This window comes from Pinus tabuliformis, chromosome X, assembly GCF_031772625.1.
Source record: "Pinus tabuliformis cultivar Carrire ecotype Pingquan chromosome X, CPIR1, whole genome shotgun sequence".
NCBI lineage: Eukaryota > Viridiplantae > Streptophyta > Pinopsida > Pinales > Pinaceae > Pinus > Pinus tabuliformis.
In genome coordinates this window covers 880,097,428-880,120,855 of record NC_142308.1, presented here as the reverse complement: position 1 = coordinate 880,120,855, position 23,428 = coordinate 880,097,428, and the positions used below count along the sequence as shown (strand labels likewise).

Below are 23,428 nucleotides of genomic sequence, written 5' to 3'. Positions count from 1 at the left end.
CACACCACTGTCCACGTACCATCCATCCTCTTTGATAGTACTCTGCGAGAAATGAGAAATCATAGAAAAATCCTCCTCTTCATCTTCCAATCTTCTAGCAAGCTCATCCATCTCTTCTTTATTGGCAATAAGGGAGGCATGCTTCTCTTTTCTTTTCTCATCATCTCCCTTCTTCTTCGAACATCTTGACAAAAAATGACCCATCTCGCCACAGTTGAAACACTTGACTTTACTCAAGTCCTTCTTTTGCTTACCCTTCATTCGTGATGCAAGTGGCATGTCATCATCTGAAGCTTTCAGCCTCGGCTGGAGATCCTTGTCTTGCAACTCTTCCTGAGTGAAGTCATACCATAGCCTATCCCAGTCTAGCAGCTTCTCCCTAGCAATGATTCCTTTGATGAAGGGTTTCCATTCCTCGGTGAACCCTTTCAAGGAAATCCTTCTCCATCTAAGACAATCACACTGATGGAAGCAAGCTCATCTTTGACCTAAGACAATCTTGTCAGATACGAGGTCACGCTTTCACGCTTTATCATCTTGGTGGATTTCAACTTGTCCTCCAATACCAATACCCGGTTCTCGTTCTTATTATGGAACAAATTTTGAAGAGACATCCACATCTCATGTGCAGTCTTCTTCCCGGACAAATGAGGTATTAGGGCATCCCTCACACCATCAAGGATGATCAATCTTGCCCTCACATCAAAATCTTCCCATATTCCCAGCTCCTTAGGGTCGGTTGGCTTCTTAATCTCTTTCTCGGCAAAATCTCAAATCCTGTTGACCCACAATATTAACTTGATCATTTCCTTCCATGGATTATAGTTGGACAACCTCTCCAACCTGTCCTCATATCGGAAACCTACCTCCAATGTGACCAACTCACAATGTGACCAACTCCCTCTCATGATGTAGTTCGTTGTGCACAACTCTGATTTACTTACATCCAAAGTAGCTCAAACACCCTTTGATACCATTTTCAATTTCCACGACCTTGAGTCTAGGTTAAATTCTTAAAATCACTGACCCTACCAAACCAAGAATCTCATCCATAAACTACTTTGCACAACGGAAATATAAAGTAGTAAATAACATATGCACAATATACACAATTTTAAACAAAATTGTACAATAATGTACAATCACCAATCTTCGTTATATTAATCCAAGTCTGATAAATACAATAGTCTATGGTTACAAGATACAATGACAAACTTGGCTACAACACTTCTATGTCGTATCTAATCCTGCTGGACCATTGCACCCATACTTCTCACTTGTAGCGCCCCATCAAGGCCACTACACATCGAGACTCCAAGAGGGCTACCTCCTATCACTGTTGCAAGTCACGTCTGCTACAATGAACATGGGCTCATCAACTACTCTATGGGTTGGCCAATTCTCGAGCTCCAATCTACCACGCTAGCAACAGCTTTAGTCCATCAAAGTGTTGCACTTCCACACTGTGCTTCACCCAACCTTTAGCTGCTCTTCGTCCTTCAAGATAGCTCGTCTAGGGCTACTTTGGGTAGCCAACACGTTGCCCTCCAACCAGCTCTATGACACCCAATATCATCATTGTCGATTATGCTCCTAAGATGACACTTCACCACCACGGAATGTCATCTACATGGAACCAACAGGCTGCACAAACCTCTAATCCAAAATGGTCAACAATCTTTCACCCAACACATCTCCCAAACATTGTTGTTACCCACTGCTTGCTTGCTGCTCCTGCAATTCTGGTTAGGGCACGATATGTAGCCCTTAACCTCCACACAGTCAACACCTAGGCACTTTAATGCTGTGGTTTTATTTGGAGAGAGCCCTCCACTGCCACGCTGCTCCTTCTAGCCTTGTTTGACCCCAAACGTAGCTCTTAAAGGCAGCCTAGCTGCTGGCTACGGCCTATGGCCTAGCACAACAGTTGTTGTAACTTACAACCCCCTCAAAACTCCACCACACAGACTTTAAACAACAATGCCCTTCTCTTATTCTCCTTGGCCTAGACAACCCTTCAATCTCGTGCTAATCCTCAGTTAAGATCCCCAACAACCTTGTCTTAGCCCACAAACAATCAGTTTTCACCTATAGCAATTCCACGTTGTCTAGGGCAGATTTACCCATGTTGATCCAAGTCTCCTTCTCACTACGGTTTGGCTTCACTTATGTCCTGAAAACTAAGTCCTAGAGCAACCCTTAGATAGCCCTCAAACAACCCTTTCTAACCACGTTGTCACCTACAGCAAACAGAGAAACCCACGTTGCCTTCTAGACCTCCTCACGATGTCCCTTTGACTCTTCTTCTCCACAGAAAATTTCATAGCTATCCTTGAGATGTATTAACACCAATGGATGCTTAAAATGACTAAATACGCCTTGTATTTATAAACATACAATGGCTCAACATTCTACTTGAAGTGACACTTATCAAGTCGGCCTACTTGACAACTAAATTAATTATGTCAACTTCAAAAAGTCATATCTCTCTAACGACAACTCGAATTCTGACGATTTTTTATGCATTGGAATCGTCTTTCTGAGCACTATCATCCTCATCCATCACATGTTGTTAATCCATCATCGTTTTCCCCCAAAATACACGATGGGTGCCAAAACCTCATACTCGGGTTCCAAGCCCATAAGCTGCCCTTCTGGTGCTTTTCCCTCCAATCCCTCAACCCTAGGGGTTGGAGTACCTCCCAAGCTACAGAAATCAACACTCCCTCTTAGCGAGGGAGGTACTTCCAAGACTAGGAAGTATCTCGTCATCATCATCATTGCTCGTAACACTTGCCCAACTCTTGGCGCTCACAATCGCAGCAATCCATGTACAGTGAACTACGCCCTTCTCAGAAGTGTCGTTGTCACTGCCAGAAGCAACCTGCTTCTACTTCTTATCCTGTAACATTTTCCACTCTTTCCATGATTCCTTCTTGGCCACTGTAGGAGCACCCTTGCTCACCACTGACCACGCGCTCTTCTTGGGTTGTAGAGTCTCCCTCTGAATCTGCAAGCTCCCTCTCGAAATAGGCTCCCTCTGAGTCTTTGGAACCTGGACCTTCTTGGAAAAGTGTACCTTCTTCTCGAGAACTTGTGCCTTCTACTCTAAAGCCTGCACCTACACTTCCTCCTGCTTCTCTGGAACCTGCACCTGCACCTGTCCCTGCTTCTTTCCATGATCCACAAGCTTGGCAGCCAACCTATAGAGACCATGCTCTCTAACTCTGAGTACAATCCCATCGGACTTAAAGCCTCTGAGCCTGAGTCTTGCCTTCGCATCTTGGAACAAGATCTCAAACCCCTTCTTCTCCATCATCGAGATGGGAAGCACATTATATCTAAGTCGAAGTACAAACAGTACGTCTTGGACCCGCATCATATGTCATGTCTCCTTTCTGAATGGCACAACACCCGATCCTTGGATCTCCAACTTACTCTTGTCGCCCAACACCATGTGCAACTTCGAGTCCCATCCAACTAGAGTCTCAAAAATATCCTATCATATGCTTCGTCACACCACTGTCCACATACCATCCATCCTCTTTGACAGTACTCTACGAGAAATGAGAAATCATAGAAAAATCCTCCTCTTTGTCTTCCAATCTTCTAGCGAACTCATCCATCTCTTCTTTATTGGCAATAAGGGAGGCATGCTTCTCTTTTCTTTTCTCATCATCTCCCTTCTTCTTCTTTGGACATCTTGACGAAAAATGACCCATCTCGCCACAGTTGAAACACTTGACTTTACTCAAGTCCTTCTTTTGCTTACCCTTCATTCGTGATGCAAGTGGCATGTCATCATCTGAAGCTTTCTGCCTCGACCGGAGATCCTCGTCTCGCAACTCTTCCTGAGTGAAGTCATCCCATAGTCTATCCCAATATGGCATCTTCTCCTTAGCAACGATTCCTTTGATGAAGGGTTTCCATTCCTCGGTGAACCCTTTCAAGGAAATCCTTCTCCATCTAAGACAATCACACTGATGGAAGCAAGCTCATCTTTGACCTGAAACAATCTCGTCATATATGAGGTCACCCTTTCACACTTTATCATCTTGGTGGATTTCAACTTGTCCTCCAATACTAGTACCTAGTTCTCATTCTTATTATGGAACAAATTCTGAAGAGACATCCACATCTCATGTGCGGTGTTCTTCCCGGACAAATGAGGTATTATGGCATCCCTCACACCATCAAGGATGATCAATCTTTCCCTCACATACAAATCTTCCCATATTTCCAGCTCCTTAGGGTCGGTTGGCTTCTTGATCTCTTTCTCGGCAAAATCTCATATCCTATTGACCCGCAATATCAACTTGATCATTTCCTTCCATGGATTATAGTTGGACAACCTCTCTAACTTCTCCTCATATCGGAAACCTGCCTACAACTTCGACCTTGTAGTGAACCCTTCACTCAGAATGTGACCAACTCCCTCTCATGGTGTACTTCGTTGTGCACAACTCTAATTTACTTACATCCAAAGTAGCTCAAACACCCTTTGATACCATTTTCAATTTCCACAACCTTGAGTCTAGGTTAACTTCTTAAAATCACTGACGCTACCAAACCAAGAATCTCAACCATAAACTACTTTTCACAGCGGAAATTTAAAGCAGTAAATAACATATGCACAATATACACAATTTTAAACAAAATTGTACAATAATGTACAATCACCAATCTTCGTTATATTAATCCAAGTTTGATAAATACAACAGTCTATGGTTACAAGATATAATGACAAACTTGGCTGCAACACTTCTATGTCGTATCTAGTCCTGTTGGACCGTTGCACCCATTCTGCTCACTGGTAGTGCCTTACTCCATCAAGGCCACTACACATCGAGACTCCAAGAGAGTTGTCTCCTATCACTGTTGCAAGTCACGTCTGCTACAATGAACACGGGCTCATCAACTGCTCTCTGGGTTGGCCAATTCCTGAGCTCCAATCTACCACACTAGCAACAAATTTAGTCCATCAATGTGTTGCACTTCGGCATTGTGCTTCACCCAACCTTTAGTTGCTCTTCGTCCTTCAAGATAGCTCGTCTAGGGCTACTTTGGGTAGCCAACATGCTGCCCCCCAACCAGTTCTATGCCACCCAATCTCATCACTATCTATTATGCTCCTAACATAACACTTCACCACCACAGAATGTCATCTACATGGCACCAACAGGCTGCACAAACATCTTATCCAAACTGGTCAACAATCTTTGACACAACACATCTCCAAAACAATGTTGTTACCCACTGCTTGCTTGCTGCTCTGCAATTCTGGTTAGGGCACAATATGCAGCCCTTAACCTCCACACAGTCAGCACCCAAGCCCTTTAATGGCTATTGTTTTCTTTGGAGAGAACCCTCCACTACCACACTGCACCTTCTGGCCTTGTTTGACCCTAAACGTAACTCTTAAAGGCAACCTAGTTGCTGGCTAAGGCCTGCAACCTAGCACAACCGCTATTGTAGCTTATAGCCCCCTCAAAACTCCCCTATACAGCCTTTAAACAATTGTGTCCTTCTCTTATTCTCCTCGGCCTGGATAGCCCTTCAATCTGGCCTTAATCCGCACTTCAAATCAGCCCAACAACCTTGTCTTAGCCCACAAATAATATGTTGTCACCTACAACAATTTCACGTTGTCTAGGGCAGATTTACCATGTTGATCCAAGTCTCCTGCTCACTGCGGTTTGGCTACACTTCTGTCCTGAAAAATGAGCCCTAGAGAAGCCCTTAGATAGCCCTCAGGCAGCCCTTTCTCACCACGCTGTCACCTACAGCAAACAGAAACCGACGTTGTCTTCTAAACCTCCAGACGTTGTCCCTTTGACTCTTCTTCTCCACCTAAAATTTTAGAGTTGTCCTTGAGATGTATTGACACCAATGGATGCTTAAAATGACTCAATACACCTTGTATTTATACACATACAATGGCTCGGCATCTTACTTGAAGTGACACTTATCAAGTCAGCCTACTTGATAGCTAAAGTAATTATGTCAACTTCAAAAATTTATATCTCTCTAACGACAACTCGGATTCAAATGATTTTCAATGCATTGGAATCGTCTTTCCAAGCACTATCATCCTCATCCATCACATGTTGTGAATCCATCAGGGTTTTCCCCAAAAAACATGATGGGTTTTCCCTTGTGGTGCTTTGCCCTCCAAACCCTGGACCCTAGGGCTTGGGGTACCTCCCAAGCTACACAAATCAACACTAGGCACTTTTATTTTCTCACCCATTGCCTCCTTCGTAAATAGCCTAGTCCCACAATGCACTCCCTTATAGAGGATGGATGATTCTAGGGTATAGACTATTACACCAATTATTTGATTTATTCCACTTATAAATTGATATACCCACCATTTGTATGAGTTGAAATATCCTATATATTCTAGCAATTCCATAGGTATGGTTCCATATTAACATATTGTTATAGCTCCATGAGTTAGGGAAGTAGCATACATTAACTTGGTTGGGTAAATAATGAGCTTACAAAGATTTTTTTACAAAATTGTTTTTCAAACCACTGTTATATCACCATCATAGTATTCAAAACCGGGCTTGCTAACCGGTAACCGGTCTAACCGGCTGGGTAGCAGGCCCACCGGTTGAAACCGGCCAAAAAAACTAGTCAGAGGGGTCACTTTGCCATTTTTTGCAGAAAACCAGCCCTAACCAATTGGTTTAGGACGAAACCGGCTGGTTTGTATCAAACCGGCCGATTCCGTCCTAAACCGGCTGGTTAGGAGGCACACCCACCGTGAGCCCAAAAGGCGACTTTTTCACTGTGTTTTAGGGGTTTTGGAGGGAAACTAAGGGTGCTTTCCCTCCAAAAACACCCTCTCCAAGCCTTTAAGAGGCCCCTCTCCCTCTCATTTATCTCACACATCTCATTTGGAGTGTTTGTGAGTTTGCTTGGGAGCTTGGAGAGTGTTGAGTTTTTGCTGGAGTAGTGGAACCGCAGAGTTTAAGCTAAGTAGTAGTCATCATGCCTCTAAAAGCCAGAGATACTGCATGGGTTCATTGTGATATGATTGATGGCAAAATGATCTGCAAATATTGTCAAAAATCCATTCAAGAAGGGGGTGTTAACAGGTTCAAGCAACACTTGGCTGGGATAGGAGGCCATGTAAAGCCATGTGGAGCACCAAATGAAATAATAGGGCATATTAGGGTAGAATACCTTCAGAAGTTTGAGACTCAAGTCACTGAACCAATAGAGAAGTTTGTGACTGCAAAGTTTGGGAGTCGAGACTCAACCAACTGAGTTTGATCATGATGACTCATGAGAAGTTTCAAGTGATAATGTTGATCACTATTATAGTATTATCATATATGTAGACTTGAGTCTTGTAGTAGGCCACTGGCCCCATAGTTTGTAGGCTTTGTTTTTGCACTCTAGAGGCCATTTAGAGCCTCATTGCTTATGTATTTTGTCGATGATATGTATTGCACTCGGTGCCATTTTGATATATTCACCTTTACATGGTATATAAATGAGCAATCTTTGCATATTTTGTCTCTATTGGCTTGGAATCATGGTTTTAAATCTTAAAAATAGTTTTTTTCATTAAAAATTAATTATTTAATGTATTTTTCTAAAACCAATTCGTTTAGACCAAACCAGTCCCGGTTAGACTGGTTCTGGTCGGTAAACCGGTTCATTAGATGGACCGGTCCGGTCACCGGTTCTGGTTTTAAAAAAATTGATCACCATGTAAGTAATTATTCCAATTTGTCACTCTTGCTTCCTCCACCATAGTAAAGCATTGCCTTTCAACTAAAATATAGCCAACAAAGCTTTCTAATTAATGGATACTCCCTTAATTTTTAAGCACCAAGCCATGCTTCGTCAAATTCTCCATTCAAAACCACTATAGACTGTATGAGACTCACCTTCTACAATTGCTTCAACAAATCAATAGGAGGTGGTCCACTACGATCAAGGAATAAGCCTCTTATAGATGAGTCTCTCCTATCAGAGGCAGGTTGTTAACCACATTTCCTTATACCAAGGGAATAGCTACACTTAGTGTTCTGCTAATTTTTATAGAAACCATAGAATTTTTCTCCCTATGGAATTGGTCCACTATTATCAAGGAATAAGGCTCTTCTAGATAAGTCTCTCCTATCATAGGCAAGTTGTTAACCACATTTCCTCATACCAAGGAAATAGATACACTTAATGTTCTGCTAATGTTTACAGGAACCATGGAATTTTCCTCCCTATGGAAGAAGGCCCCATTTGACCCTCGTTTCGTTGAAATGACAATGGTGGATCTTCTAGGTTATTTCAAGTTGTGACCATTATCTCTCTTTGTGCACAAGATGACAATTAGTCAGTGTATCATTAAGATAAAGCTTTTATTTGAACATAGAACATAATAATTCTAACAAAATTAGCAAATATGATAACCCTTATGCCCAAATTTTAGTAACCTTGGCTCTAATACCAATGTGTAAGGCCCCACCTTGGGAAGCCCTGCCTTTACATCAAAGAGAACGATAATATTAATTTTTAATATAAACCTAACAATGGCACATTACCCTCAACAATTTGAAGCACAAAAATGCAACAAAGATTAAATATTCTAAAAGAGAAAAATAATAGCAATATCTCATATTGGATGCTATATTCTTTAATAATTAGTCATCATGAAGCTACTACATTTTGAAATCAGCAGCGGTGAATCCATAAGTAAAAAGGAATTTTTTCCATGGAATCTATACTCATCAACTCTAAATAAATGTTAAATTGTTGTTAATAGTTTTCAGGAGAATCCTCCATAATTGTTCAAGATAGCATGCTGCAATATCTATAATCATAATGAATTTCATCGTCGAGAGTGGATTTCTATGTCTATTAATAATTTCATGTATTTATACATTTCATTTCTAAAATTGCACGTTTCTACTTGTGCATATTATTCTACATGACTTTCCATTAATAAAAATGAATATGTAAATTCATCTCACATGCTGAGATGTAAATTGCATCTTCATTAAAACAATTACACATACAAGTAGCCATTGAGCTTTCAATTTGCAGAACATGCTTGATCCCCAATGAAAAACTACCAAATCTTTCAACATTTCATTTTTTCATAAACAAAAGTTCCTCTTGTCAAATAAATATCAACATTTGCTCATCTTCAATCTTAAATTTTGAGCATCGTTAATGACAATGAACAAGAGAGATGGCATTAAAGGAAGAAAAAGAGTTTAAGGGGGGAAGAAAAACTAGCATGTTCAACCTAACATGGAAAATGGAGAGATTCGGAGAAAGCAGGAAAAGTTTAAACTAGTAAAAGAGGTGGGCAGTTCCTTTCTATTAAAGAAGTAGGATAGCAAAAAGACTCAAGGCAGTAGAGTTTTTTCTAAACTAAATGCTTGTGATTGTTATCTTAGAAATTTTGAAATGAATTGGACCACAAACAAAACTTCTTTTCCTTTGATAAAAAATCAATTTGAATTCAGTGACATTATTTCTAAAAGTATTGAAAATAAACAAATTAGATAAGCATAAACCAAGTTAGAATTGGAACCTATAAAGAGCTAAAAGCCATAGAGCAATGTGGTTATGCAAGTTCAATATGAAGTATAAATTTATTGTTTCCTCAAATTGAGTCGTGGATAAAATGATTCAATGAAATAAATAAGGCCATCATAAATTGTCATGCCACGACTTTAAAGAAAAACACAAGATATAACAAAGTTACCTTTGAGCCACAAATTTCCCAATGCCATGTATATAATACCTGCCACCCCAATTCCAGACAACCATAGACAGGCTCCACAAGAAGTAGAAAACATAGGAATCATAAATTTTATATTGCACCTCAAAATTCTTATCATTTTAGCATTCAGTCTATTATTGATTGGAAAATCCTCAATAAATTGGCATCTCCTTCTTGTCTTTATTGCTTATAATTTTACCATGTACTATGAATTGCTATTCAAGTACTAGATATTTCAAGTTAATTTATTTACATGTTTTTCAATAGAATAATGAAGGAGCAATAGTGGTTACATTCCAGAAATATAAGGCAACCACAATACTCCATATTTTAGTCACACAGTAATTGCCAAATTCTTCTATCCAATCTCCAAACCATTAATATTATATCTGAATACAACATATAGGTAGCAGTGAAACCAACCAACCATGAATAAAGTTCACAATGGCCTCCTCACAACAAGAACGGGACACTTGGCATGTTGAACGCAATAGTTGCTCACACTCCCTAAAAGTGCCCTATATGATATCAAAATATTCATATTGTTAAAGGTATTAGTTGAAAATATAACATACAACAATTGTAAGCCTAATTGTTGCTCATCAATAATAGCCATGTATTTCAGTAATTTCTTGATCTTTAACCAAAAAGTCATTGTCAAGACGATAGTTACATAACAATGTTCATACCAAAATAAGAAAAGAAAAAAAATAATAATAACTGTAAAGATCCAAACAAAAATATCAATATACGAGCAAGAACGGCATGTCAATCATGAAGTATATGATAAATCCCAGGAAACAATATTAAATATAATAATGTCTATGTTTTGTAAATACTTTAATAGGGCATCCTAATACCTCATGAGTTGAAATAGAATACAAATCAAACAACCAGTATCACGGTGGGGGGCATGGTGCATGTCCCACCTCTTCCTATGTTGATGTGCTACATTGAAAATGGTAAGAAAGGTTTAAGTGTTTCAGGACCCATCACAGAAAATTTTATTGTGAAAAAATACTTAAAATCAATTATGTCAAGTAGAATTAGTATGTTTTCCCATCTTAAATTTTGTTCACATTTTGTTTACAATATAGCAAGTAAATTTTATAGATGGGTGTCTCTCTAACAATGGTTGTTTTGGAAGTTTCCTGATTTTTTGGTTTACCAAATTTCCATTGAAATTTATTTTGAATGGACTTGCCTCAAATGTGCCACTTTGCATGAAATGCACATGCATGTGTCATTTTCAATCCTATTAGTGTAGGTTGGTTCACATACTATTTTATAATCATATTGTGGTCAACAACTACACAATAAAGCCTCTTCAGCCAAAAGTGGGTACCCCTAGGAGAGCTTTTCCCCTGATCATCTTCTTCCAGCCAGCAACCAACAGCCCCTAACAGCCACCTTGTAGCCAATGTCATGTGCCACATTATCTACTCCACATCCATCAGTTGTATGTTTCCTCGCCCATTTGTCAAGAGCACATGTTAGAAGATGGGCAATCCAACCCAAAAGGTATGTTTTTCATTGTGCACTTTTGGTGCTTGTCCTTGTTTTCCATATGGGCACTTTGGCAAGGATTATTGGGTGACTTGGAAGAAGGAAGGGCTTTGACCATGGTTTTGTTCCCTCACCTTAAATGAGGGGTTAATCTTCAATCCTAGTCTCGTGGGATCTCCCCTATTGGCCTATGGCTTTAGGAAGGGCACTACTTGGGAAACCCTGATTTTGGTAGAATGGTCCCGTTTTCCCATCCATACTTATCACTTCCCTCCGTAAATTACGAGCCCTATTCATTATTTCCTTTCTCCGGGTCCACAGGGTGTTGGCACACCCCCATCCCCTTGTCCACATATCTGGGTCGTGCCCAGAAATGTTGCCCCAGAAGTTGATGTAGCTAAAGGAAACTTAAAAGCATATCATGGCCACAAGCAAGAAACACAAGAAAAAGAAAATCACAAAATGCAAAAGATGGTCGGGACATTAATATTAGTGTGTGGGCAAAAGCCAAGCATGAGGTCTACCCCTTATCATTATGGCCATCACCCTGGTTTCTAGAGCTATTGATTGCCCCATCACATCATAAAAGGAGCCCATGCACGTCCCAACCCCTGGTGGGCGATGAACTGCCCCACCTTTAAGGGGGTAATAACTGTTATACATCATTCAAAGCATACTCTCATTTCATAGAGCTTCGAGTAGTAATACAAAGAAAAATCAAGAAAAGGCAAAAGGCAAATAAAGAGGGGTGGAAAAACAAAGGCTGGAGTAACTCATGCAACCACGATTGCTCCCTTCTCACATTTGTACACCCAATATGTGGACTTCCTCATCATTTCCACCCCTTGGCCCATGGCATTTATCCCTAAGACCCCTTCATCCCCATTCCATTCCATCATTATTCATATGCCACCTATTGATTGAAGGATGTACCGGGGACATGTCTTTCCCCTGAGGGGCTTGGAACACCTAATAGGGTTGTCTATTAGCCACTCCTACCTAAGTAGGTAACACTATTATGTGATCAAAGCCCCAAATTAGGAAGGGAAGACCTGTCTGAAATGTCAATTTTCCCTTGATTAAAAAGCTTGGTTCAATTAGATGCACTAATGATTAATTGTACCTAATGGTGAGGATGCAGCACTAGACATTGTGTGTGATAAGTAGGCGATTTCCATCATGGATTGGGCAACTTAACTGGATCCCAGGTCCACTAGAGGAGCATTATGGCACCCTACAGGTGAAGCATTGAGAGCCATGGAACTCCTATTACTTGCAGAGCATCACTCCATTCCATGGGCACCACAGTAGTTTGCGCTTTGCCCCACATTATTCATGAGATGATGCACTTGGACCAAGATGCCCCCAACTGGCTTAGCAATGTATACATGGTGTGACAACTAATCTAAGGCCCAGATGAGGTTTGTCTCACCCCTTGAGGCATGGGAGGGCTAGCACCATCCTCTGGGCCCTTAATGTTGGAGCAGAACCAGCATATTCTATCACCAGGAGACCCATGAGACCCATTTTGTGCCCCAAACACAAAACTGGGGACCACATGATTATTTGCATGGAGATTGAGGGGCCAACCCCTAGATCCATATTTTTGGAGCCCTCTACACTCGAACTGGCACTAGAGGAGCTCAATGCATGCCCTAGAAGGGTCTACGCAGGAATGATGTTAGCATTTTAGCCTCTTTTGTGGGTTATTTCTTATGTTTTACATTGGCTACAAGGTTCGCTTGTAACCTCACTTAGTTTTGCCCATCATTTTACAACTTGGAGGGGATTTTAGGCTAAATTAGAGTTCATTAGAACATGTATAAATAAGAGAGAGGTCATTTCACTCTATCATCATCATCTCTTGGACAATTTGACCTCACTAGAGAAACTCGCACTTGTTCCTTCTTGGCTATTGGAGATTCTTGGAATGCATTTTGATGTTTGGAAGCTATTTTGTATTGTCTTTGGAGCTATTTCTTTGGTGAATGGATGGATATACTACATGTTATCTTGTAAGTGCCTATTCTTGAAGATTTGTTGAAATTTGGGTAGCTTCGAGATGAATTTCCCCAAAGGGAAATCCACTCCTACCCCAAAGGAAAACCATTACACCCCAAGTCAGATTCAATTCGGTCACAAGAAGAATTCAAATTGGAAAAAGAAGTTTATATTTAATATGTCAAAATTAAATAAGCCAAAAATATATATTTTTACGAGCAATAGTTTCAGTCGGCCCCCAAATAGATCATGTCAGCGAGCTCCATCAATCGTGCATCTTCACTTGGATAAACATCTATATATTGGCACGTCTCTTCCTCTATTTGGAAGATGAGTTTTTTCTTTTGAATCTTTTGTAGTTCACTTGGATTACACTTGTGGTGAAATTCATTTGGCTTTTGTGGCTCAAATCACATGGAATCTGTGGCTAAATTCGGATTACACCTGCAGCTAAATTTGTTTGACATTTGTATGGAGTCTGTATGGGATCTATGGTGTCTGTTGCTCGTACTCATTCTATGAGATGGCAAGCCTTTGCCTTTAGTATTGACTCACACTTATTCTCTGATATTGCTCTCACTCATTCTCTAAGATGGCATGCCGCATGCCTTTGCTTTCAATATTGACTCACACTTATTCTCTAAGATTGCTCGCATTGATTCTCTGAGATGGCATGCCTTTGCTTTCAGTATTGACTCCCACTTATTCTCTGAGATTGCTCGCACTTATTCTCTTAGATGGCACGCCTTTGTTTTCAGTATTGACTCACGCACATGGTATCTCTCTGAAGTATATATTTACAGTGATGATTTGCAGGTATTTCTTGGTGATTCGTATAATTACTATACCTTGAATATGTCTCACCAATCATAATAATTATACGAATCTAGCCGACCAGCTCTTATGTAGCCAAGACAAGAGGACACAAGATGTGGCGCTAGCCAGGGACAAACCCCACAATGTGTGGGGAAACCCTTGATCAATTCTTCTTTTATGTTCTTCAAACTTCAACAGAGAAAGAGAGAGAGAGAGATAGTATATTTACATCAGAAGTCAACACTTTGACTTATCTAGATCTAAGCATAGATCATCTCCTATAACGATGATACATGAGATCAGTTGAAGACATTCTACTTCAACTAATTCTCCTAGGTGATGGCTTCTATCCATTTCGTTCATTTGTTGCACCTTACCGTGTAGCACCATCATGCTGCATCCTGCATTATCATGCTGCTCATGATCACTGTGCTTCCCATACATCATGTTGTCCATGATCTCATCTATCATGTTGCCCATGATCTCATACATCATGCTGCCCATGATCTCATTCAACATCATGCTGCCCATTATTGATATGACCATCATCATGCTGTCTCATTATGCTGTTGGGATTATCATCCTTGATGCACCTCTAAGATACCTGTCCATATCAAGAATACTAGATCTGAATATGGTGATGACCATTGCCACTGTATGTCTTCTTTTACAGGTATGCCGAGAAGCTCTTGATCAATGCTGAAACATCATTGAAGTTATGTCGAGGCAGTAACATATACATCTGTGAGACTGAGATGATACCCAACGTAATTTTCATTGTGCAATCTAAGTTATGTTGTTTATTGCATCTAAACTATCACAGGGATACCACCGAGATTTATACACATAGATTGTGGCTACAGCAGTTTGTTCCAGCGGCCTCATTAACTTAATGTGGCCACCAGCAACTCCCAGTAGCTCTTCCTTATCACTGCGGCTACCCTCACCTTGACTGCGGTTGTCTATGTCTTGATTGTGACTTCATGACAGCGGCATTTCCATGCTATGCATATATATATATATATATATATATGGTCAGCGTAAGAAGTGTTTTCAAGAACAATAAACTGTGTGGATATCTTCAATGTATAGGGACTGTGCATGCATAACTGCGTATGCATATAAGGCTGCGTATAAGGTGACAGCACTGTCCATGCTGTGCATATAGTTCATAACGTCAACATGTACAACGTGAACATTGACCTTCGATGATAGCGTGAACATAGACCTCCGATGATAGCATGAACCGTGACACATATCTCCCATGACTACCATGTCCTATTACAGCGTGTATATATCTCCATAACTATGTCTATATATATATTGCCATTTTCTGCATATATGTATCTCCATTGCCTACGTATACATAGTCATTGCCTGCGTGTAGGTCTTCATGACCAGCGTATTTCATAATCTGACCAGCGTGTAGATGTCTTCATAATTTGCGTGTAGATCTTCATGACTAGCGTTATGACTGCGGCTCTTCCAGAAGCAGATTCTCACGTTGACTGCGGCTTCAATCTAGACATTTCCAAGACTGTGTTTCATCATAATGCCACGGCGTTCAACATGACTGTGTTTCACCATAATGCCACGGCTGCCCAGATTACACGCTGCTTGTTGTTCTACACTGCCAAATCTGTAAGGCAAAGTAGGTTTCTTCTTGGACTACGTTATGAGATCTTGAGCCTTCCTGTTGCTGCGTATTTAGTGACAGCTTCTAGGGTTTCTTCCATAGCAGTGTTTATATCTGGATCATTATGCTACTGCGGCTAGGGCATCATAGCAAATACTCTTAGCGTTTTCTCCTTCTCCAAAAACCCAGACGTGGAGAAGAGATCACATGAAGAGTGTCTAAATGACTTCAAATCCTCTTCTATTTATACCAAAACATATAGGTTCAATAGACATGACGTTTGGGCTTCTTGAGCCTACATAAGAGCTGGTCGGCTAGATAATAAAACCATAATCTAAATAAATTCATATCTCCATAAATACATATCGGAATCAGATGATCTTTGGATCAATCCTACACCTCTCAGTGAGAGGGGTCCAATAAAAATATCAGCTGCCATAAATAAGTTGACCCACATGGAGTTTGGCCTAGTTGCAATTTAACACTCCCTCTCAACTAGGGAGAAATCCATCCGCTAATCCATAAGTCCGACTGTACTATCTCTGCCATCAGTGCCTTGCACTGCTCTGCCCAACTCTGCTTAGCTCTACTCAGCTTTGCTGGCTCTGCTAGCTCTACTCTGCTCTGCTTAGCTCTGCTGGCTCTGCTCAACTCTTCTTAGCTCTGCTGGCTCTGGCTCTGCTCAACTCTACTCTGCTGAACTATGAAGAAGAAGAATTGATCGAGAATGTCTCATACCATTCTCCAGTGACCCAAAGTTAGTCTCAGAGTGCGTACCATTGGTCCTAGACCAGTCTCAACCGACCCAAAGTCAGCGTCATAGTGGGTACCACTCAATGTTGCATGAAGCGGAAACGAAGCGGAAGCGTTTTTTGGAAGCGGGGACGCTGAAGCGTCATTTTCCAAAAATCTAGGAAGCGAAGCATCCGCGGAGCGTCTGCTAAATATATATATATATATATATATATATATAGATACTCAAAACAAACATCCCAAATACCAAATTAATTGTAGAAGACATGAAAACATGCATATTTTTTGCATAAATCAAGATAGATATAACATCCATTGTATATTAATGATTAATTATTCGAGCATCAACCATTTAGATGCATCAACCATCTAGAATCTAGATTCTTCTCCTCTTGTCTAGCCTTTGCCTCTACCTCGATTGTCTAGGGATATTAGTCAACATTGCCCAATTTTGATCAAACTACCTAATTCAAGACTTAAAATATGGTAGAAAAAGCTTAACATGCTTGATCGATGATTTTGACTTGATTGAAAGGTAATTTTTTGATAAGGGTGTGCCGCGTGACAAAGGAGGTCAACAATTAACACCACCAACACTAGGGTACATATAAGGCTTGGTGCTCTTGATTAAATGCTAATCGCATACCTTCATACTTGATATAATCTAATGAAATGCCACAATCCCATTGATCCTGAATTCCTGAAAACTGTTAAGTCTGCTGAATTTTGAATAGGATATGAAATTCTATTTTCTCCATATGAAGTCCAATGACGCTGGAACCACTCTCAAACATCCTGAGTCATTTCATGGTAATGTTAAAAATTTAAGTAAAAGGATGAAAATGAAAAATAAAGGAGAATGTCACTTTTACTTTAAGAATTTAACATTACCATGAGGGAGCATCTACTATATTTATATTTTTTTTGCCTTCATTCGTCACCCTAACCCAAGGTGGACCCACCCCCAACAAGCAAACTCACCTAAAATTAAAAAAAAAAAAAGTTGAAAAAAACGATTTTCTAAACACTTTTCCGGAAGCTTTTCTGGAAGCGTACGCTTCCTCCTCCGAAGTGCCACGCTTCCGATGCCCGCAGCGCTGTACGAAGTGCGCTTCGACGCTTCCGTACCACACTTCCAAATTTCCAGGAAGCGGCAAAAAATTCGGAAGCGGCGCTTCCGGCCAAGCTTCCTAGGCGCTTCCGTACGGGACGCGCTTCGGGGCTTGGAACCGGGGGGGAGCGCTTCATGCAACATTGGTACCACTCCCACGACTGGTCCCAGACCAGTCTCAACCGACCCGAAGTCAGCGTCATAGTATGTACCACTCTCACCGGTCCCAGACCAATCCTGCACTGACACGAAATCAGTCTCAGAGTATGTACCACTGGCCCCAGACCAGTCTCAACCGACCCAAAGTCAGCGTCATAGTATGGTACGACTCCTACCACTGGTCCCAGACCAGCATCATTGATCCCATATCAATGGAGGTCATCCTAGTGTAGGGAGTACGATAGATACAACGATGCGTCCATCGGTACTACTATGGTCCCTAACTTCATTTCCCTGCTCATTGATCAGATGAAAAGTACTTCCCATGAGTCCCAGACTGCATGGGTAGGATGCCTCGACAAGAGAATTAATCAATCCTGTCCTCATAGGAGAACACATCAATTCTGCTACAATCGCCATGGAGAACACATCAATCCAGGCCGCCATGGAGAACACATCAATCCAGGCCTCACAGGAGAACACATCAATCCTGCTACAATCGCCATGGAGAACACATCAATCTAGGCCTCACAGAAGAACTAATCATCCTGCTACACAGGAGAGCGAATCATCCTGTTCCACAAGAGAGCGAATCATCTTGTCCCACAAGAGAGCGAATCATCTTGTCCCAGTCCACACCACCTAGGGAGGGTGAGTCACCCTGTGGTCGTATGTTGCTCCAGTAAGAATCGCAAGCCCTCAGAGCTCCCAAAGCTCAATATATGCAATATGCAGGACCCTTTTACAAGGGTCGCTCGACAACTCCAAGTCGTACGGGAAAATCACAGATTTGATCTTTCCGTGGGGCTTTGTCAAAATGTCAGTGACATGTACATCAATCTCAGTGTGATGGAGCCTCCTTGCTCATCGACTTACCATATCCCAGATAAGGCAGCATCTGATGTTTATCTGCTGGAGCAATCAGCGAATACGGGATTCCTCTATAATCGAATCCCACCTCTGGTTGTTACAGAGAATCACAGTGGTATTCATCATGTGTACAAATAGCTCACTAAAGAGCTTCCGTCACCAGACTGCCTCTCAGGTAGCCATGCTAGCAGCAATAAACTCTGCCTCAGTAGTGCTCAAAGCCACTGACTTCTGCTTCTTGCTCAACCAGGATATCAAAGCAGATCCCAAGGAGGACTAGCACTGAGAAGTGCTTTACTGATCCTCAACGTTGCCTGCCCACTCAACATTTGAAATATTTCGACAGTGTATCTCAATCCATGAGAGATTATGCCCTGAAGATATCTCATAAGATTCTAGGCACCAATCCAGTGAAGCTCAACCAAATATGAGCTCACCATACTAACTGCAAAACATATGTCTGGATGGAGGTTCACCAAGAACATCAACGCGAATGAGTTTCAAAGGCATTTCCCAAATCTGGTCCGACATCATTACCATATAACTTCTGAAAGTTAAGATCCTCAACGTAGTCACAGGCTTGCAGTTTATCTTTCCACATTCGAATTTCAACTCCCTATGTCTTCTACAAATGAGAGGGTCTGCACCTGTCAGACATAGGTGCCGTTATGAGAGGACTGTCATTCACAACCTTCGGATGGTTTGGATCGATTTCACTCCTAGTGAATCTCAGCTTCATCAGACAATTGTTGATCCTCTCATACTATGCTCGGGGTGTCTTGCTTCAAGCCATAGAGGGCTTTCTATCACCTGCAAGCATGAGATTCCCGATCATGAATCAAACTCCTCGGGTTGTTCCAAACCTGTGGACCTGTGGCATGAGGGGGATGGTCCCCTTATAAGATTTTCTTTCGGTACATCTCAGACATGTACTTTCATGCTCCTTTTGAATTCAGGCTTCCTTGTCACCATCTGACTCACAGACCTTTGGTGCTATGTGTCAATGGACATGGTCCCCAGTGGACTTCCTGTAACTTAATACATCCCTGAACTCAAAAACATCTTTGAAAATTCTATTTTCAAACACGTACCTTTCCACCGACGAATGTCACCTTTGAACCTTTGACTTCCATTACTGGGGTTCCTTGCTTCCGGAGGAGTCAGTCGTGTCTTTGATGACCTGCATCTCTGTCATTCGGACACTCCTTCACATAAGGCTCGAACTTATCATCAAGACATCTACCTTTCCTTCCACCCTTAGATCCGAACTTCCCAATGAAGTGATCTTTAGGTATGCCATCAGAAGTTCTGTTGCGCCATTCTGATAATATGCTCTGCTTCAACTTCACCCTAAGTGAATTGTGAAGAACCCATTGATCTTTTTGTCTTGTCCCAACTGTCTTCGGTGATTGATCTTTCACTCTTGCTTGGGCATTGTCTTCACCTCAGCTCTGATACCATGTTAATTTTAGGTATGTTCTATGCTAGAGCAATTTATTTAATTTCTTTTCCATATTAGCAATCACATCAGCATCAAGTAAATTACAAATAGAACATAAATATAAATCGCAAAAGACAAGCCAAGACAAGAGGACACAAGATGTGGCGCTAGCCAGGGACAAACCCCACAATGTGTGGGGAAACCCTTGATCAATTCTTCTTTTATGTTCTTCAAAGTTCAGCAAAGAAAGAGAGAGAGAGAGATAGTATATTTACATCAGAAGTCAACACTTTGACATATCTAGATCTGAGCATAGATCATCTCCTATAATGATGATACATGAGATCAATTGAAGACATTTTGCTTCAACTAATTCTCCTAGGTGATGGCTTCTATCCATTTCATTCATTTGTTGCACCTTACCGTGTAGCACCATCATGCTCCATCCTGCATCATCATGTTGCTCATGATCACTGTGCTGCCCACACATCATGTTGTCCATGATCTCATCTATCATGCTGCCCATGATCTCATACATCATGCTGCCCATGATCTCATTCAACATCATGCTGCCCATTACTAATATGCCCATCATCATGCTGTCTCATTTATCATCATGTTGTTGGGATTATCATCCTTGCTGCACCTCTGAGATACCTGTCCATATCAAGAATACTAGATCTGAATACTGTGATGACCATTGCCACTGTATGTCTTCTTTTACAGGTATGTCGAGAAGCTCTTGATCAATACTGAAACATCATTGAAGTTATGTCGAGGCAGTGACATATACATCTCTGAGACTGAGATGATACCCAACGTAATTTTCATTGTGCAATCTGAGTTATGTTGTTTATTGCATCTAAACTGTCCCAGGGATACCACCGAGATTTATACGCATAGATTGTGGCTACAGCAGTTTGTTCCAGCGGCCTCATTAACTTACTACGGCCACTAGCAGCTCTTCCTTATCACTGCGGCTACCCTCACCTTGACTGCGGTTGTCTATGTCTTGATTGTGACTTCATGACAGCGACATTTCCATGCTATGCGTATATATATATGGTCAGCGTAAGAAGTGTTTTCAAGAACAATAAACTGTGTGGATATCTTCAGCGTATAGGCACTGTGCATGTAGAACTCCGTATGCATATAACGCTGCATATAAGGTGACAACACTGTCCACGCTGTGCATATAGTTCATAACGTCAACATGTACAACGTGAACATTGACCTCCGATGATAGCATGAACATTGACTTCCGATGACAGCGTGAACGGTGACACATATCTCCCACGACTACCATGTCCTATTACAGCGTGTATATATCTCCATAACTGTGTCTATATATATATTGCCATTTTCTGCATATATGTATCTCCATTGCCTGCGTATGCATAGTCATTGCCTGCGTGTAGGTCTTCATGACCAGTGTATTTCATAATCTAACCAGCGTGTAGATGTCTTCATAATCTCAGTGTAGGTCTTCATGACTAGCGTTATGACTGCGGCTCTTCCAGGCGCAGATTCTCATGTTGACTGCGGCTTCAATCTAGACATTTCCAGGACTGTGTTTCATCATAATGCCACAGCGTTCAATATGACTATGTTTCACCATAATGCCACGGCTGCCCAGATTACACGCTGCATGTTGTTCTATGCTGCCAGATCTGTGAGGCAACGTAGGTTTCTTCTTGGACTACGTTATGAGATCTTGAGCCTTCCTGTTGCTGCGTATTTAGTGACAGCTTCTAGGGTTTCTTCCATAGCAGTGTTTAGATCTAGATCATTATGCTATTGCAGCTAGGGCATCATAGCAAATACTCTTAGCGTTTTCTCCTTCTCTAAAAACCCAGACATGGAGAAGAGATCACATGAAGAGTGTCTAAATGACTTCAAATCCTCTTCTATTTATACCAAAACATATAGGTTCAATAGACATGACGTTTGGGCTTCTTGAGCCTACATAAGAGTTGGTCGGCTAGATAATAAAACCATAATCTAAATAAATTCATATCTCCATAAATACATATCGGAATCGGATGATCTTTGGATCAATCCTACACCTCTCGACGAGAGGGATCCAATAAAAATACCAACTGCCATAAATAAGCTGGCCCACATGGATTTTGGCCCTAGTTGCCAATTTAACAGTAACAGGGTGTTGCTACACAATTTTGCACAATTTTGGCTAAGGAAGAGAATCGTTCATTTTCGACTTAGGGATTTAGGAGGCAATTCGACTTAATTTGATTGCTAGTGGAATATGGGGGCCACCCACATGAGAATTTGAATTGGCCCATTCGAATAACTTGGAGGGAAAGTCAAATAGGTGGATGAAGTGGCCCACATGAGGCAACGGAGGCCCAAGGAGTTATAAGGAGGGAGCAGCTCTCATTTTGGCATTCATTCATACATCTTGCAAGGATTTCAAGAGTTCCGAGGCAGTGACATAGCACCACCAACCAGCGCACAGTAGGGAGTGCGTATTTCTGGGCAGCCAAAGAATACGTAGAGGGAGATAGAGGCCATCAAAGATCAGATTGTTTGTTGGAGAGTTAGAGAGTTGAGATAGCAGCAATAGACCAGCATTATTGCTGAGTTTTACAGCCAGTAAAGCCAGCATTCCAGCAGTTCGAATTGCTGGGCTAGGGGACAGCGTAGAGGCCACTTAGCGATTTTTCATGGAGCTTAGGAGGAAGTGACCTAGGCCAAAAGCTCACCCGGGAAGTCAGGGATTGGATAGCAAGGGTCAGCACAGCACTTTGGGGACATTTCTGGGAGGACTTATAAGCAGTTTCCAGCAAGCCGAGTTTTGCAGTTGCATCTGAGGTTGGGATCCAAGGGGGTCGAATTTCAGATGTCTAAACCAGCAAAAATCCTTTATGGGTTTTTTTGGGTTTTTGACAAAGATCCCAAATATAAAGTTTCATAATTTTCTCAGCCCCTGAGGTGGGGTTTTAAGTCGTATATATGCAGCAGACAGTGTAGAATTGTTGGGGATTGAATAGTGCTTTTGGGGGTCGATTTTGGGAAATCCAAATCGGGCCAAACAATTTCTAGGTTTTTGTGGGTTTTGGCTAAGGAGTTTGTGGCTGAAGTTTCATCATTTTCTGAGCATCGAAGGAGGAGTTTCTTGCAGTCCCTTTCCAGGCAGTAGTGAAGTTTTCTAGGCAACGCAGAGCATTAGAGGAGCAGGCATTTCCAGTATTTGAGATCATTGTATTATCACCTGGGATTTGTCACGCTTGCCATTGAGGTAAGCCTAGGTGCATTCCTCCATACTATTTTAATTGCTCCATTGATTAACAAAATGGCTCAGCTGGTTCTTAATTCCAGAGTTTTTATGAGCATTCGCTGATTGTTTAAAATTTGTGTTGTAAATCA

The 23,428-nt window shown here is 41.3% G+C and overlaps 1 protein-coding gene across 1 annotated transcript in view; it reads right to left on the bottom strand.

Annotated features, from left to right (window-relative positions):
• Positions 1–9,811: 9,811 nt before the first annotated feature.
• LOC149142516 (uncharacterized) overlaps positions 9,812–23,428 on the bottom strand; it is a 239,090-nt gene continuing 225,473 nt past the window's right edge. The window contains exon 4 of the mRNA XM_089447271.1: positions 9,812–10,266. Coding sequence (XP_089303397.1) covers positions 10,188–10,266 — 79 coding nt within the window. The 3' untranslated portion in view covers positions 9,812–10,187. The remainder of the gene's footprint in view (positions 10,267–23,428) is intronic.